Source organism: Myripristis murdjan, chromosome 13 (assembly GCF_902150065.1).
Source record: "Myripristis murdjan chromosome 13, fMyrMur1.1, whole genome shotgun sequence".
Taxonomy (NCBI): Eukaryota; Metazoa; Chordata; class Actinopteri; order Holocentriformes; family Holocentridae; genus Myripristis; species Myripristis murdjan.
Window position 1 is genome coordinate 20,069,544 of NC_043992.1, and position 15,466 is coordinate 20,085,009.

The window sequence follows — 15,466 nt, forward strand, 5'->3', positions numbered from 1 at the left end:
CGAACGACCTCCACATTTGCAGTCCTTCTTTGGTCCAGTTATGTTTGATATGTGGCTTGCTCCACCAGCAGGGTACAGTCAGGATGCATCTTTTATTGTCACATAGAAATGTAATGCTACTGTAGAAGCAAATGGAGTTATACAAGTTTTTAGAATAATGTAGCAGCTGTTCACTCCTACCCTCATGTGACGGTAGATCCAACTCAGGAAATAGGTGACGTTGCCATAGACGCCTGGTTTGTTGCGCACGGTGCACTGGTCTCCCCAGCTACTGTCCCCTATCAGCCACCATACACCGGCCTTCTGGGACACCAGAGGGCCGCCGCTGTCACCCTGAAAATGAGTTACAGGAACACACTCTATGTAGAGAATAGTGAACTGCACACACTAGTAGATGCACATCCATAGAAATCTTACCACACTCAGATGTCAAATTCTTGGAATTTTCAATGTCTTGTTTGGAGAAATTCAAAGATTTAAAAATGGCATGCTTTGGGGTGTTAGTAGTCATAGAAAGCTCATAAATTACTAACATTTCTATGTCAGTGCAAATGTCCATCATAGTTTTCTCCAAGATCTGAAGTGCTGATATTAGGACGGTGAGGCTGAATTTGTAAGTTATGTAAAAAAAAAAAAAAAAAAAAAAAAAAATCAAGGCCATTTGGTTTGAAAAAACAAACAAAAAAAAAAACAACTTTTAAGGCCTTTGTTTCATTTTTCTCAAATCCACACACTCTCATTGATATCCATGGACCGTGAACCCTAACATATGTAAAGCCCACACACAGACACAGATTAAAATATTATACATATAGGATTAGATCAGCTGCTACTTGACTGCCCTTTTGCATTCATTGCAGGAGGCATGACCAATTTGAATATTTCGCTGTTAGTCATAAAACCCTTTATTATGAGCCATGGCAGCATACATTACATAGTGCGAATTTTGTTTGACTGAGCCTGAGAGCATGTTACGTAAAAGCATGAAACTGCTCTGGCTTCTTTAAAGAGCAGCAATGGTTTTGATGTCGCTGCTCTGGCCGTACAAGAAAAGCTGAATTGTACGAGAAAAGTGCCCATTACTATAAAGGCTGTTTGATAGTGCTTATGTAAACACTGAGATGTCCTATTTTGTGAGAATGATCGTTTCAGCTGAGTCTGTATTGAAGCGTAGTGTTAACTGACTACTGATGCTAAAAGTTTCTCACAACATCATCCCTTAAAATACAGTGGATTGATGTGGTAAACGCACTGTAGACATCTGGTACTTCATCATCATGCTAGGAAGTTTTGGTATACACGTGCATATGGGAGTAATCATTCAAAAAGCTGCAGCTGGCCTTAAAGGGATAGTCCACCCATTTTGAAAATTGTCCATTATTCATGTACCTCCTAGGTGTCTTATGAAACACCTAAGAGGATACTGCTGCACACTGGATGGATGCTCCAAATGCTAACTGTTAGCCTTCTGCCACTGAGGTGGACTTCCCCCCAGCTAACACTCTTTAAAAAATAGCTTAATTTGCTTTGTTAATGGAATAATCCAACGATTTGGGAAATATAACCTTCTTCTGACTTAGCCAGACAAGCAAGTCGATACCATTTTCACCTCTGTACATCCGGTGGTTCGGTTCTTATCGGTAGCAGTTTATGTTAGCTTAGCATAAAGACTTGGCGTCTATGGGAGTCGTTAGCCTAGTTCTGTCAGTCTGTCATTTCAAATAATAACATACATTGTGTAAACAAGTCACTCCACAGAACATGTTTCCACCACTCCAGAGTCCAGTGGCGGCGTACTTTACATCGCTCCATCCGACGCTTGGCATCGTGTTTGGTGATGTAAGGCTTGTATGCGGCTGCTCGGCCATGGAAACCCATGCCAAGAAGCTCCCAGTGCACAGTTTTGGGACTGAATGAAACACCTGACTTCAGTGATTAAGAGGTGTGTCCCAATACTTTTGTCCATATAGTGTGTATTCATAATATCCTACTTATTCCTTTAAGGAGTGTTCATTTGTATTGGTTTTAGTGGAGACTTTCAATGATAAATGGCTTAAATCTGACTGAAGAGGCCTTTTCACACATCTAAGTAAAGATCCAGGGGAAAACATCAGTGTTTAGGTGTGCACTTGGTCAGGTTTGTCTTACATGACACACATCCACGCCTGCCTCCGTGGCCCCGGCACACAGCATGTCCTCTGTTATCCTGCCGTTATAGGAAGTGTTACAGTCAGCACGGTCTACCAGGGAGACCTCGGCCTCCTTCAAGTGCAGAGAACCAGAGTCTGGGAAGGAGAGACACAACACTGAGAACGTTTTCAATCCTGTCAACATTAACAAGAGGAAAAATTGGCACAAACTCCTCCAGTTGGTGACAAGTAACGTTAGCATTTGATCACATTAATTTCACAAAATGTAAAAGCGTGTTCCCACTGTAACGTTTTGCAGTTTGAAATCTCTGGCTGAAACTCCCATGTCCAATGAAACAATTCCTGTCTTTGTCTGGTGTCTTGTATTTTATTTGTTTAATATTATATGTTATTTATGCATTTCCAGTGATGATAAAATGTTATTCAAAAAATGACGAAAATGTAAATAGTGAAGTGTAAAAGTGTAAAAAAAAAAAATGCACACAGAGCACAACAGAAAACAAACACCTGTCTGCTTAAGAGCAACAGACTGTATGAAAGTACAACATGTATTAAAGAACCGAGCTCTGACTTGGGTCAGTGCAGTAATCTCAATAATAACATTATGTAAATACTAGACATGCTTGTATGTTATGGAGGACTAAAAGGGACAGAATGAAATAAATAAATACATCTTTAAATAAATACTTAAAAGTGTCATTAATTAATTAAAATGGGAATTAAATAAATAAATGTGTCATTAAATAAATAAATATGTCATTAAATAAATAAATGTGTCATTAAATGTGTCATTAATTCATTAAAATACCAGTTCATTTAATGTAAAAACATATATATAATTATTTCATTATTTATTTAATTATTTCATGGACCGGTGTTGCAGTGCTTCATGAATTAATTTTATCTGTCAAAGTCACCCATCAAAGTCAGTGGGCGGATCCTAACACCTGATTGGTTACCCGGCACAGCAAGCCAAGACAGATCAACTTCAGATAATCGATTGATGCAGAGCAAGTAAACATATTCTAGAGTGAAAGTTTTTAACTGTTTTGCTTAACCCAGACGCTCAGGTTGCATAACCTACAGCCGAGAGACTTTACTAAACATCAGGTAAAGCATGCTGCAAGAACTGAGGCACTCTGCTTTGATGTGGACACACTACGCCAGCACGGGATTTTACCTGCGTCTACACCGGCTGTCACCAGGGAGAGGAGGGAGCGCAAGCGGTGCGAACGTAAACAAAGGAGGGGGAAGAGAGCCGGGATCCACGCTAGGCTACAGGCTACAGGCTACAGGCTACAGGCTACGGGCTACAGGCTACAGGCTACAGGCTAAAGGCTACAGGCTAAAGGCTAAAGGCTACAGGCTATAGGCTAACTCCTCCAGACCAGCAGGACCGTGGCTCTTGCTCTCTAATGTTCGCTCCCTCGACAACAAGCTGGACGAGCTACGCTTGCTAAGAGACACCCGCAGGAGAGAGACTGCTGTGTGCTTGCTTTTGCGGAGACATGGCTCCATGGAAACATCCCATCCCTGCAGGAGTAGAGCACTGAACATTGCCAGAGACCCTTCTCACCCGCTCCACAAATACTTTGAGCTGCTTCCATCAGGCAAACGGTGAAAAGCAAAACCGCTAGAATGAGCAACAGCTTCCTCCAGAAAGCTGTTAGACTTTAAACTGCTGACTTTACCATCAGTCGAGGATCCTAAGTGAAAAACTCTATCTCATTTTGTGTGCACTACTACTGTATGTGTAGCTTAATGACAATAAAGCTTGATTTGATTTGATTTGATTTGATACTCTGACACACTTGGTGGCGCAACCTTTACTCGGTTCAAGCAAATGGGGGATTTGCAGGAGCAAATGTTACTGCGGTGCGCGATGCGTGCTAGATAGGTGCAGCCACAAAATGTCGAGAAGTTGCCCAGAACTACTCAGAGAAGCAGTAACTTTAACTGGAGAGGCTCTCAGCAAAACTCCCCCGGCTCCGGCAGACTTCCAGGCTTCAGACCTAAGCAATCGATTGGGCTAGATTCACGTTAGTCCCGCCCACTGACTTTGATGGGTGACTTTGACAGATAAAATTAATTCATGAAGCACTGCAACACCGGTCCATGAAATAATTAAATAAATAATGAAATAATTATATATATGTTTTTACATTAAATGAACTGGTATTTTAATGAATTAATGACACATTTAATGACACATTTATTTATTTAATGACACATTTATTTATTTAATGACATATTTATTTATTTAATGACACATTTATTTATTTAATTCCCATTTTAATTAATTAATGACACTTTTAAGTATTTATTTAAAGATGTATTTATTTATTTCATTCTGTCCCTTTTAGTCCTCCATAGTATGTCAGTGTCCTATGAAATATAATATACCTCCATTACCTATGATTTGAAATCCTGATGTCCAGCACCTCTGAGGTACACTGATGTTCAGCTCAACATTTGGGAGGCACACAGGTGCTATATTTCCAGATGCTACACAAACAAACAAACACATTAAAAAAATGCACAAATTGTACATTGGGATTATCTGTAAACTTGGTCCATTTTCTGATTGTAATTTTGATCTATGTCACTTTTCTTATATGACATGCAATGTTTTATTTTATTTTATTCATTTATTCATAAGGTGGCACACACCGGTAAAATCCAAAGGGTTGGAGAGCTTCATCAGAGCAATGTCGTTTCTCAAAGTGAGGCTGCTGTAGTCCTTGTGGACCACAATGCGGCTCACAGAGCGAGCAGGGTTGAAGAGAGTGCCTAATGAATCCATAATCCCAGCATACACAGTCCAGTCCTCGGGGTTGGAGTCCCTGGAAGGCAGCGACAGAAAAGCTTACAGGCTTACAGAACATATATTCAGAGTGGATTTGTGGCGCTCTGATCATTAAAAGCTGTTGTCACTTGAGACACTTGGGCCCAGTTTTCTGATATCTGAGAAGATGAATTGTAATGTAACAAGGTCAAAGTGGAGCAGTTACCAAGGAGTCTAATTTTATTTATCAAAGGAAGCGTTTCTGTTTCTCCTCTCCTGCACTGACTTGTTTCATAATCACATAATCACACACACTCATGCATGGAAACTGTCCAGTGCTACCTCTGTCTTCTGCTGCTGGCCACTGCAGCAAACTGGAGCAACTAAATGCCTTGCTCAAGCGCACTGCAATAGTAGTTATTAGGAGGATTTCATTCCATCTGAGGATTTGAATCTTTCGGTACATGAGGCTGCCACCACCTGACTGCGACTCACCCAGCCACACAGTGTGCTGCTGTGACTATCCAGTAGGGGGTGATGATAGCGCCTCCACAGCGGTGGGAGCCCTCAACCTGGAGACTGACCTGCCATGGACTGGTCTCGAGGGAGGCCGGCTGGACGCCAAGGGCCCTGCTGGAGTTCACCAAACTCCCACAGTCTGAGGACAACACTGTTGTTAGTGTGGATGCACACCGCAAGACTAAAGATTAGCCCTGCCATGTTAGTGCAACCTTTATTATCCTTTATCCAGTGAGTGTAATAATATGACATTTAGCAGAATCTGATGTATTTACATATGTAATTATCATTTTTCAGAGGTTTTGAGCATAATGACATACCGATGCAACGCAGGGTTACCACGCTGTTGTTTGGACAGGAGTCACTGGGGATGACAAAACAGACATATGGGGTGAAATCCATGCTCAGTCAGTATTAATGTGTTTGGTTTTTGTGTGTTTGGCTGATAAAAGGGTACAATGACCACATGAGCACACTGGGTCCTCAGATAAGCCTTTTCCACCAAAGAGTTCTGCCTGCTGTCACCTGCAGCACAGAGCCAGATCCCTCATACCTGTTGGAATAATTAATCTTCATAATCTGAGCCTAAAAGGGATCAGATTGAGAAGAATAATCTCTGAATCGTGCTGGTCCCTTAGCCTGTGTTCTGATTCTGTCCTGGAGAAATGAGCAGGATGTGATGGGGGAAGCACAGCTGCTGCCCATGCAAATGTTTTTATTTGCAGATGTATGCACGAGTAAGAGGAAATTTCTTGGAAGTTACTTGGTAGTCATCTTCATCTTTCCTTGTTGAATAATACACACCCATTGCACACTCAGAACTGAACCAGTTCTTTGTTGTTAGGAAAGGCGCAAGCCGACCAACCTGCGGACCAGCTGCTTCAGGATGGGCGTGTCAGGGCCGGACCCAGGCTTCACTTTTAGAAATCCATCTCTAGATTCAGTCTTCTGCTGGTCAGATTTAAAATATGTGCCCCTGTCAAGTTAAACAGAGCCAAATAACATTGAATCCAGCTTATTAAATCCTTCACACATCAAACAAAACTATAAACTATAATCAAATAAAACGATGAGTTACGAATGTAACTACGGTTCTATGAGTCCCGAATGACCGCCAGAGGCGGTGCTTTAAGCACTGAATAGTCCCTTCGCGCATGCGCAGTTCGAGTATGTATACCAAAAAGGTCACTTGTGACACCTGGATGACCCGGAAAGGGTATAAGTTCCGGGGTCAACCGGCACATCATTTCCTACAGAAACTTCTCGCGTGATCACGAGGATTCTGAGTGACTGAGCGCTCTGGCGGTCATTCGGGACTCATAGAACCGTAGTTACATTCGTAACTCATCGTTCTATTTCGTCCCTTCTGACCGCCAGAGGCGGTGCTTTAAGCACTGAATGACTTATACCAAAAGTGTCACGAGGAATCCTGACTACAAACTCATTGAGCAGAATCAAGGACTCCAGTAGGAAGGCTACACCCAGTGGATGGGGTAATAGCCGCAATACCCTGTACAGAAACAAGGTCGAGGACCGGGACCATAATCGAAAAAGAATACCTCACTGCGCAGAACCTGAGGGTTCTGGCTGGAGAACAACTCCTAATGGAGGAGGAGTGGCCACGTTCACCCTGTAGAACCTGCAGAATGTGCTTGGTGATGACCATGAGGCAGCTGCACAGATGGTCCCTAGAGGTACCCCTCTCAGGGCCGCCCATGATGTGGATATGCTCCTCGTTGAATGACACTTCACAGCAGGTGGCAGAGAGCGATTAGCCAACATGTAAGCGTGAGTGATGACATCCACGACCCAATGGGAGAGACGCTGCTTAGAGAGAGCAGAACCCTTCTGAGGCCCACCATGACAAATAAAGAGTTGTTCGGACTGACGAACACTTGCAGTAGCAGCAATGTAGGTTTTGAGTGCCCGTACCGGGCACAACAGTTCCGGTTCGTCCCCTCCATCCACTACTGGGGGGTTGAACCGCGTGAGCCTTATAGGCTGATTCAAATATGACCGAGACAGCACCTTTGGGAGAAATGCCATATTTGGCCAAAGAGTGACACTCGAATCATCATGGTTCCATCGTAAACACGAAGCACTTACCGATAGAGCGTGCAGCTCACCAACGCGCTTTGCTGACGTGATGGCCAGCAAGAAAGCAGTCTTGTAAGCCACCCATTTCAACTCCGCTTGAGCCAGAGGCTCAAACGGGGGCTGGCATAAGGCATGGAGCACCAGGGAGAGGTCCCATGCCGGAACTCTCGGGGATATTGGGGGATGCAGCCTCCAGGCCCCCTTCAGAAAAAGGGACACCAGACTGTGACCCCCCACAGTATTATTGTCCACTCTGGCATGATGACACGAAATAGCAGCTACATACACCTTAAGAGTTGAAGGAGACCTGCCCTTGTCCAAGAGAGACTGCAGGAACTCCAGGACCGTCGGTATTGAGCAATGAACTGGGTCCGCCTTCCGACCTGCGCACCAGTTACTGAATAGCTTCCACCTATTGTCATACTGCAGACGGGTGGATGATGCCCTGGCATTCAAGATGGTTTCCCGAACAGCATCGGGACAGCCGCTCAGCAACGACTCGGGCCCTCCAGCGGCCATACCCACAGCTGGAGGTTCTGAGGATTGGGATGCCAAATCTGCCCCCCCAATTGAGACAGCAGGTCTTTCCTGTAGGGGAGGCGCCAGGGTGTACCGCAGCACAGTCTGTGAATGAGAGGGAACCATGTCCTTGCTGGCCAGAAAGGGGCCACCAGTAAGAGTCTGTGACCATCCTGAAGGACCCTCTGAAGTGTCGGCCAAATCAGAGGAAGCGGGGGGAATGCATATAACAGGGTCTTTGGCCAGGGGTGAGCCAGTGCGTCCTGGCCAAGAGGGCTGGTTGTCTCCATCAGAGAAAACCAGAGGGGACAGTGGGTCGTCGCTTCTGAGGCGAAGACATCCACTTCTGCTCTGCCGAAGAGACCCCAGATAGTGCGTACCACCTCTGGATGAAGGCGCCACTCTCCAGGTGGAGGCTTGTGACGTGACAGGAAATCCGCCAACTGGTTTTGCTCCCCTGGGACATATACTGCCCGCAGACTGGTCAGTCGGGGGGCTGCCCATGTCAGGAGCTCCTGTGACACCTGCAGTAGCTGTGCAGACTTGGTGCCGCCCTGGTGATTTATATGATAAACTGCGGTGGTGTTGTCCGACCGTATGAGTACATGTCGTCCTCTCAGATACGGCAGAAAGTGCTTCAAGCCCAGATGTACTGCTCGCAGCTCTAGCACGTTGATATGTCTGGCTTGATCTCGTACGGGCCACTGACCTCGAGCTATTCGGCCTTTCCACACCGCACCCCATCCTAAGGGGCAGGCATCTGTGGCAACAACCTCTCGCCGAGAGGGAATAGAGCCCATGGGAACACCCTTGGACAGATAGGCCCTGTCCCTCCATGGAGCTAAGGCAAGGATGCACTGCCGAGACACCCTGATTTTTCTGTGTCTGTGTCGCCTTATGTCCAGGTGGAAGCTGTTCAGCCATTTCTGCAGAGGGCGTAGCGACAGTAAGCCCAACGGAACAACGGCTGATACTGACGTTAGTTTGCCCAAGAGGCGCTGGAACATGACAAGGGGCAATGATCTGCCTCTGCGAAACAGAGAGAGCAGGTGAAGAATGTCGTCCACACGTTGAGGGGACGGGCAAGCCTTCATGGTCAGTGTGTTTAATGCCACACCGATGAAGACCGTAGACTGAGAGGGCTCCAGGCAACTCTTTTCTGTGTTCACTTTCAGGCCTAGTTGGGAAATATGAAAGAGAAGGTGATCCGTGTCCTGAACCACTTGAGTTCTGGATGGAGCACAAACCAGCCAGTCGTCCAAGTATGGCAGAACCTTTACCCCTTGAGACTGCAGGGGTGCCAGGGCCGCTGCCATGCACCTGGTGAACACCCTCGGGGAGAGGGAGAGTCCGAAAGGGAGGACCCTGAACTGCCAGTGACGGCCTCGATAGGCAAACCGTAGGAATTTCCTGTGGTGAGGAGCGATGGGGATGTGAAAGTAAGCATCTTTCAGGTCCACAGATGTAAACCATTCTCCTTGGGTGACAGTTTGTAACACATGTGCTGTGGTCAGCATATGAAATTTTATTACCTTCATATATTTGTTGAGCCCTCTTAAGTCCAGAATCGGACGGAATCCGCCAGTCTTCTTTGTAACGAGGAAGTACGTTGAGTAGAATCCTCCGGGCTGTTGCAGAGGGTCTACGGCCTCGATCGCGCCCTTGGCCAGGAGGGCGGACAACTCCTGGTCCAGCGCTTGAGCTTTTGCCGGGTCGCTGATGGTGGTCATTGTCACCCGGCTGGAGGGAGGGGGCCGGCGTCGGAATTGAAGCTTGTACCCGTGGGTTAAGGTGGCAATCACCCAGGGGTCCGAAGCGTGAGCAGCCCAGTAACCGAGCTGCTGATGGGAGAAATATCCGACAGCCGGCCCCGATGCCTCATTTACTGCCCCCCTGACCTCTAGGGGCCGTGGGGGGGCGCCGACCAGGGTCCTGAGCCCCACGTCGTGCAGAGGGCCAACGGGCCGTGGTGCGAGAGTCCCTGGCTGGCCTCTGAGTGGGACGACGAGGACTACGGCGCAGACTTGAGTCAGTCGGTGGCGGTAAGCGAACCCGGGAAGAGGTCGAGGGTCGGGACATGGGGGCCCTGGACCTGCTGGGTCTGTTGGGGGGAGGCATGCTTCTAACCAGGGTTGAGAACTCTTCCCTGGTCTGCCGAGCCTTCAGTGTGCGCTCCAGCACCTCCTGAGCGGCTGAGCCAAACATCTCCCCGGGCTCCACTGGAACATCACGGAGGGCCCTCCTGCATGCCTCCGTCAAGGGTGCCTGCGCAAGCCACACTTGCCTGCGAGCTTGCACCAAGAATGACATCATCCTCCCCAGTTCCCTCGACATTAAGGCAAACGCCTGTAGTGACGCATCACTGAAATTAGCTGTGGAGACATCAGCACTGCCGTCCTGTAGTGATGCAGACAGGGCCAGCAAGAGATGGGAAAGCGAATTACCAATGCGACCAGCCCGTGCTCCGGCATTATATGCCCTTGATATCAGGTCATCTGTGACCCGGCACTGAGGTCGGGGACATCTGGCAGCTGCCCGCATTGCCTCATCGGGAGACACAATGAGGGACGCAATAGTCGGTTCGATAGCAGGCATCCGGTCGAGGCCAACTGCTGCCGCATCATGCATAGCTGCCAGTGCCCGGCCGTCAGAAGTGAGACGAGAACAGGCTCCAGTGTCTCGCCAACATGAGTGCAGTTCCTGGAGATAATCCCTCGAAGGAGGGACAGTGAAGGAAGTGGAAGTGCCGCCCCGCCTAAAGAAGGCAGTCCCTGGTGTTGATTGGGCTGGCTGTGGGATCTGTACCTGTAGGCGATCCACGGCCATGCGTAGTATGTCGGACATGGAGGTGTCCGACTCCCCAAGCATACTCTGCGGGCTTTGAACTGAAGAATGGGAACCCAGTTCTGAAGCATGGGAGTGTTCATCCTCTTGCATACCAAAGTCAGTGGCTGAGGCCGCAAGAGAAAGTACATCCTCCTCCGGAAGCAGCAAGGGCATAGGTGGGGTCTGTAATGACATCTCTGTGTCTACTGGGGGGGCATCAGGCTGACGAGTCTGGAAAAGGGACCTCATCTCCGCAAGTTCAGCAGAAAGCTTCTGTACCTGCTCAGCAAGCCTGCTATCCGACTTCCTTTTCTTTCCAGTTGGAGCAGCTGCAGTTGATACCTCTCTCCTGCGCTTTGAACGAGTAGACTGGGCTGGAGGCAACTTACCAGATGGTGGGAGGTCGTCTCCACCTATTGAATGGTCTACCTGAGCCAACCTAGCAGCCCTTGACGCAAACGACATACAGCTGCAGTTCATGCAGGCGTTGTCAGAGAGTCCTTCTCGAAGGTGGTCTGAGCCGAGGCACACCGGACATAGGTCGTGGCCGTCATCTTCCGACAAAGCAGTCCCACAGTCAACACAATAATGTGCATTCTCCATCATCAGAGCTCTGGTCCAACCACCTAAGCTGAGGGAAGGATGCGAACACACAACCTGCACAGCAGAGGGGTTCTAGGAGGTGCAGGCTTGCAGCTGGAGCGAGGGTGAAAACACCGCACTTACCGCTGTAATGCAACCGGCAGGAAGCTGGCTCGTAGCAGGAGAGGGGAGCGCAAACGCTGCCTTCACTGCCGCAAGCGCCTACGTTGGTGGTGAGCCTGTAGCAGGAGCGGGGGCGTGAACACAACCTTCACCGCTACAAGGCGTCCAGCGGGAAGCTAATCTGCAACAGCGGAGGTGAGCGCAGACGCTAACCTCACTGCTGCAAGACGTTCGTTATAGTTACAAACTAATCACAGCGCAACAGTGCGCAACAAACAATTATCAGCAAGCGGGAGCGGGCTGCGCAAACGCTGCCTTCACCAACAAAAACTGTTCAATGCTAAACAAAAGACACCCGAAGCAAAAGACTTCGGCGAATTCCCTCTTAGGTAATAATAAAACTATATTATGGAACGAAATGAACTTACAATGGGAGCGGAAAGCGCGAACGCTGCCGTCACCAACAAATGATATTACAATCAAAACAACGACCGAAGCAAACTCGGTAGTAAACTTATATTTTTGCAAGCATGCAATACTGGGGGGCAAAGCGCACACGCCAGCCTCACCACAATGTAGCGATATAAATATAAATCAAACAAACATACCTCGAGTCCGGTTGTGAGTGAAGAAACACAACAAACCGTCAAACAATCCCAATAGGAATGTGGTTCCGTTGCAGCCCTTGGAGGGCGAATGCTCCGCAGCTCCGACCTATAAAGATCACAGGGCTACCAGCAACGGTAAATTATAGTTTCAGAGAAAAAACGCTTAGCCTGGGCTGCTACTGCCTGCGACTCGCACGCGAGAAGAAAACAGGAAATGATGTGCCGGTTGACCCCGGAACTTATACCCTTTCCGGGTCATCCAGGTGTCACAAGTGACCTTTTTGGTATACATACTCGAACTGCGCATGCGCGAAGGGACTATTCAGTGCTTAAAGCACCGCCTCTGGCGGTCAGAAGGGACGAAATAGAACAGCTGAGCATCTCACTTGCTGTATCCAATATTATGGCAACTTGCTTTTCCCTGCTGCTCAGTCCAGCCATGAGAGCAGACAGTCCTCCAGGATTTACTTTCTGAGCAGTAGATCTGAAGGAGGAAACTGGGACCATACAACCTCACTGAACAGAAAAAGCAAAAAAATGACAGACATTTTATTTTTAGTGAGAAGTGCATAGGGAAGAGAGCCAGTGCAGACACGAGTCAACTAGCGTTTTATAAAATAGACAAGTAACAAAAAAATGTATTAGTGAAGCAGATGGGTGACGTTTTCTGTGTAGCAGACCACAAGCCATCTGAGAGACATTAAGCTGAATGCTTTACATAAAAAAGTGCAAACAGAAATGGGCACTAGTTTGATTTAATTTGATTCCTGTTCTTTTCCAAACACTCTGGCAGCCGTCATATTTTCTTGTGTGAAAAAACTCGGACCATCTGGTCCACCAAGCAGGATAAAACAAACATTAATAATTACTAATGCTAATCATTTCCAAATTTATTTGACCTAGGTCTGCTTCCAGCAGAGCACGGATGAGAAATTAACCCGTTTTAAAATGCATGAGAAAAAGTGAAGAATGTGTTAGTAGGTGAAGAAGCAGATCTGCAGATCAGCAGCCATGAGCGTTAGATAGGGGGAAGCACCATATAGTGCACCATTAACAGACACTGAAAAAAAGTGCACCAACTCTACTTCACAAATGAAAAGGTGTGTAAACTGTTTATCCTGCACTGCACCGCTGGGTGAGGCCACCTACCGCAGGAAGCTTCGTCCTGGCCTCCTGGACAGTCCTGCACCCCATCACACCACTGGGACGCCCACACACAGCTCCCGTCACCACAGGCCACCCCGTGGATACAGGTGGACGACACTGAGAGACAAGACAGACAGAGGCAAAGGATAGGGCGTGCGTGAAAATATGAAGGTGTGTGTGTGTGTGTGTTGAAGAAAACTGATCAACCCACAAGGCTCAATTATTTCTGTGTTATATCATTCACATGTGAAGTAACAACTCAAACCAGCCATCTGTGTAGGAGTGTGTGAACGTGAGTGAGGTGATCCATTGATCCTACTAAATCCCCTCTACTGTCTGTGTATGCACATTATAGCAGACATACAACGCTGAAAGATTTATGGAAATACATTTTTTAACAATTTACGTATGTATCACAGACAAATGCAACAACACACAGCAAGCAGAGTTTTCAGACATTTTATTATACCAATATCTGTTCATCTATAAAATCATGTGCAGTGTGTACAGAACTCCTGCTTGTTGAATGTTGTTGTGCTGTGAAACAAAAGTCTGCAAAAGAGTCGTCAAAGGTTTTTCAGGTTTTTCCAGATTCTGTCAAGTAGCTTCAGTAGCCATTCATTTAAATTTGGTCAACACATAGATCACTTGTTAGACTTAATAGCAATAAGAGGACAGATAATAAAGTCCTGTACTTACAGTAATAACCAAGCAGGATTAGAGCCACCAGCAGGAGGAGGAGGAGGCTGATGACAGCGGCCACAGAGAACTTGATGCACCTCTGCTTTATGCCTGACACCACAAAACACATTATGGTTGGAAGGATAAAGTCACTTTATCCCATATTTTTCAATGTGTGAAATTAGCAGTGGAGAGAAATTTCTACTGAAGTGTATGTAGAAGTAAAAGAACTGCTGTAAAAATCTTAAGTAAAAGTAAAAAGAAGCTCATCTGAAACGGACCCAGAGTAAAAGTTACTGAGAAACAATAATTTAGTTAGATGAGATCTTTATTAATGAAATTATAAAAGGATGAGCACAAAACACGATTACTTTAACTGGAAATTTGGAAATTTAAAAAAAAAAAAAAAGCACAATACTTCAGCAAAAATGTGCTTGAGCAAAACAACTAACTTTTAAAAATACTCAAAAAAGTTCTAGTACCCAAAAAAGCTATTCAATACAGTACCATATGATCTATGCAAGAAATAATCCATATCATGTGTCAATTCTTAATTCACGTATTTTACCCTCGTTAAGGAAATCGCCAACTTGAATTTAGTTGTTCATGGCTGCATCACTAAAATTCAGCCACCAATAATAAGTTGGGAGTGTGTGGAGGGATTTAGTTATTTATATCAATGTCCTATTAAAACAAAAAACGATCAGATTTCTGGACTATAAACTTCAAAGCTGAACTTCATCTGTAAATCAAAATAAATATAAAAATGTTGTGTTTTAGTTACATTATTATGAATCAGTCACTGTCTGTGGTGCTGAAAATTTAAAGTAATTATTTCAGTCTTTTCCCAGCAGTGATCAGATGGAGGCTGCACCTTTGTGGTGTGGGACGGAGTGGCTCATGTCTGGGGGCGGCAGCGGCTCCGGCTTTGGGGTGAGGTGGTGAACGTACTGAGGCTGATCCTCTGATGAGCTGAATGATCGAGGCCTCCACTCGCCGTCCAGGGTCCCCTCGTAGACGAAATAAGGACCTGCGTCCAGATACTGTTGGTAAAGTGTTAGTGATAAGATCCACTAAATAAAATAGAAAACACCACTGAGTAATTTTCATTTCATTAACAAGAGAATAACTCCTCCCTCACTCACTTATAGCATGGATGTCATTAAAGTATTAATCATTATTAATGGGATTTTTTTTTTTTTTTTTTTTTTTTTTAATAATAATAATATTTGAAGCTTACCGGATTGGTGGTCATTTTCTGTCACACGTGGTAGCGTTAAGACAATACCAATGGAAGCAGTGAGAGATGTCTTCTTGAAATAACAAATCACACATTAATCTTGCATATAAATAATCTGGTCAGTATTAAAGGATTATGAGTTCTCTGAGCAAGATGAGCAAATTAAGTCACCAGAGCAACTTTTTCATTA

General features: G+C 46.0%; 1 protein-coding gene across 1 annotated transcript; it reads right to left on the minus strand.

Moving 5' to 3' along the window:
* Positions 1–76: 76 nt before the first annotated feature.
* On the minus strand, positions 77–15,291 carry LOC115369690 (transmembrane protease serine 2-like). Its single transcript, XM_030066361.1, has 13 exons — positions 15,277–15,291; positions 14,911–15,079; positions 14,055–14,147; positions 13,359–13,472; positions 12,625–12,725; positions 12,030–12,052; positions 6,320–6,430; positions 5,775–5,818; positions 5,431–5,593; positions 4,821–4,993; positions 4,563–4,655; positions 2,149–2,285; positions 77–333 (listed from the first exon to the last, which is right to left on the minus strand). Exons 1-13 carry the CDS (start codon positions 15,289–15,291, stop codon positions 79–81), a joined length of 1,491 nt encoding a protein of 496 aa, XP_029922221.1. The 3' UTR covers positions 77–78.
* Between the last annotated feature and the right edge of the window lie 175 nt (positions 15,292–15,466).

What these genes read in the sequence shown, in the direction of transcription:
- LOC115369690 (XM_030066361.1), bottom strand. An exon ending in CTCCGTCCCACACCACAAAG is followed by an intron (nt 14,148 to 14,910) that starts GTGCAGCCTCCA and finishes TTGTGGTGTCAG; the next exon opens with GCATAAAGCAGAGGTGCATC. An exon ending in CAACCCTTTGGATTTTACCG is followed by an intron (nt 4,656 to 4,820) that starts GTGTGTGCCACC and finishes TTGTTTGTGTAG; the next exon opens with CATCTGGAAATATAGCACCT.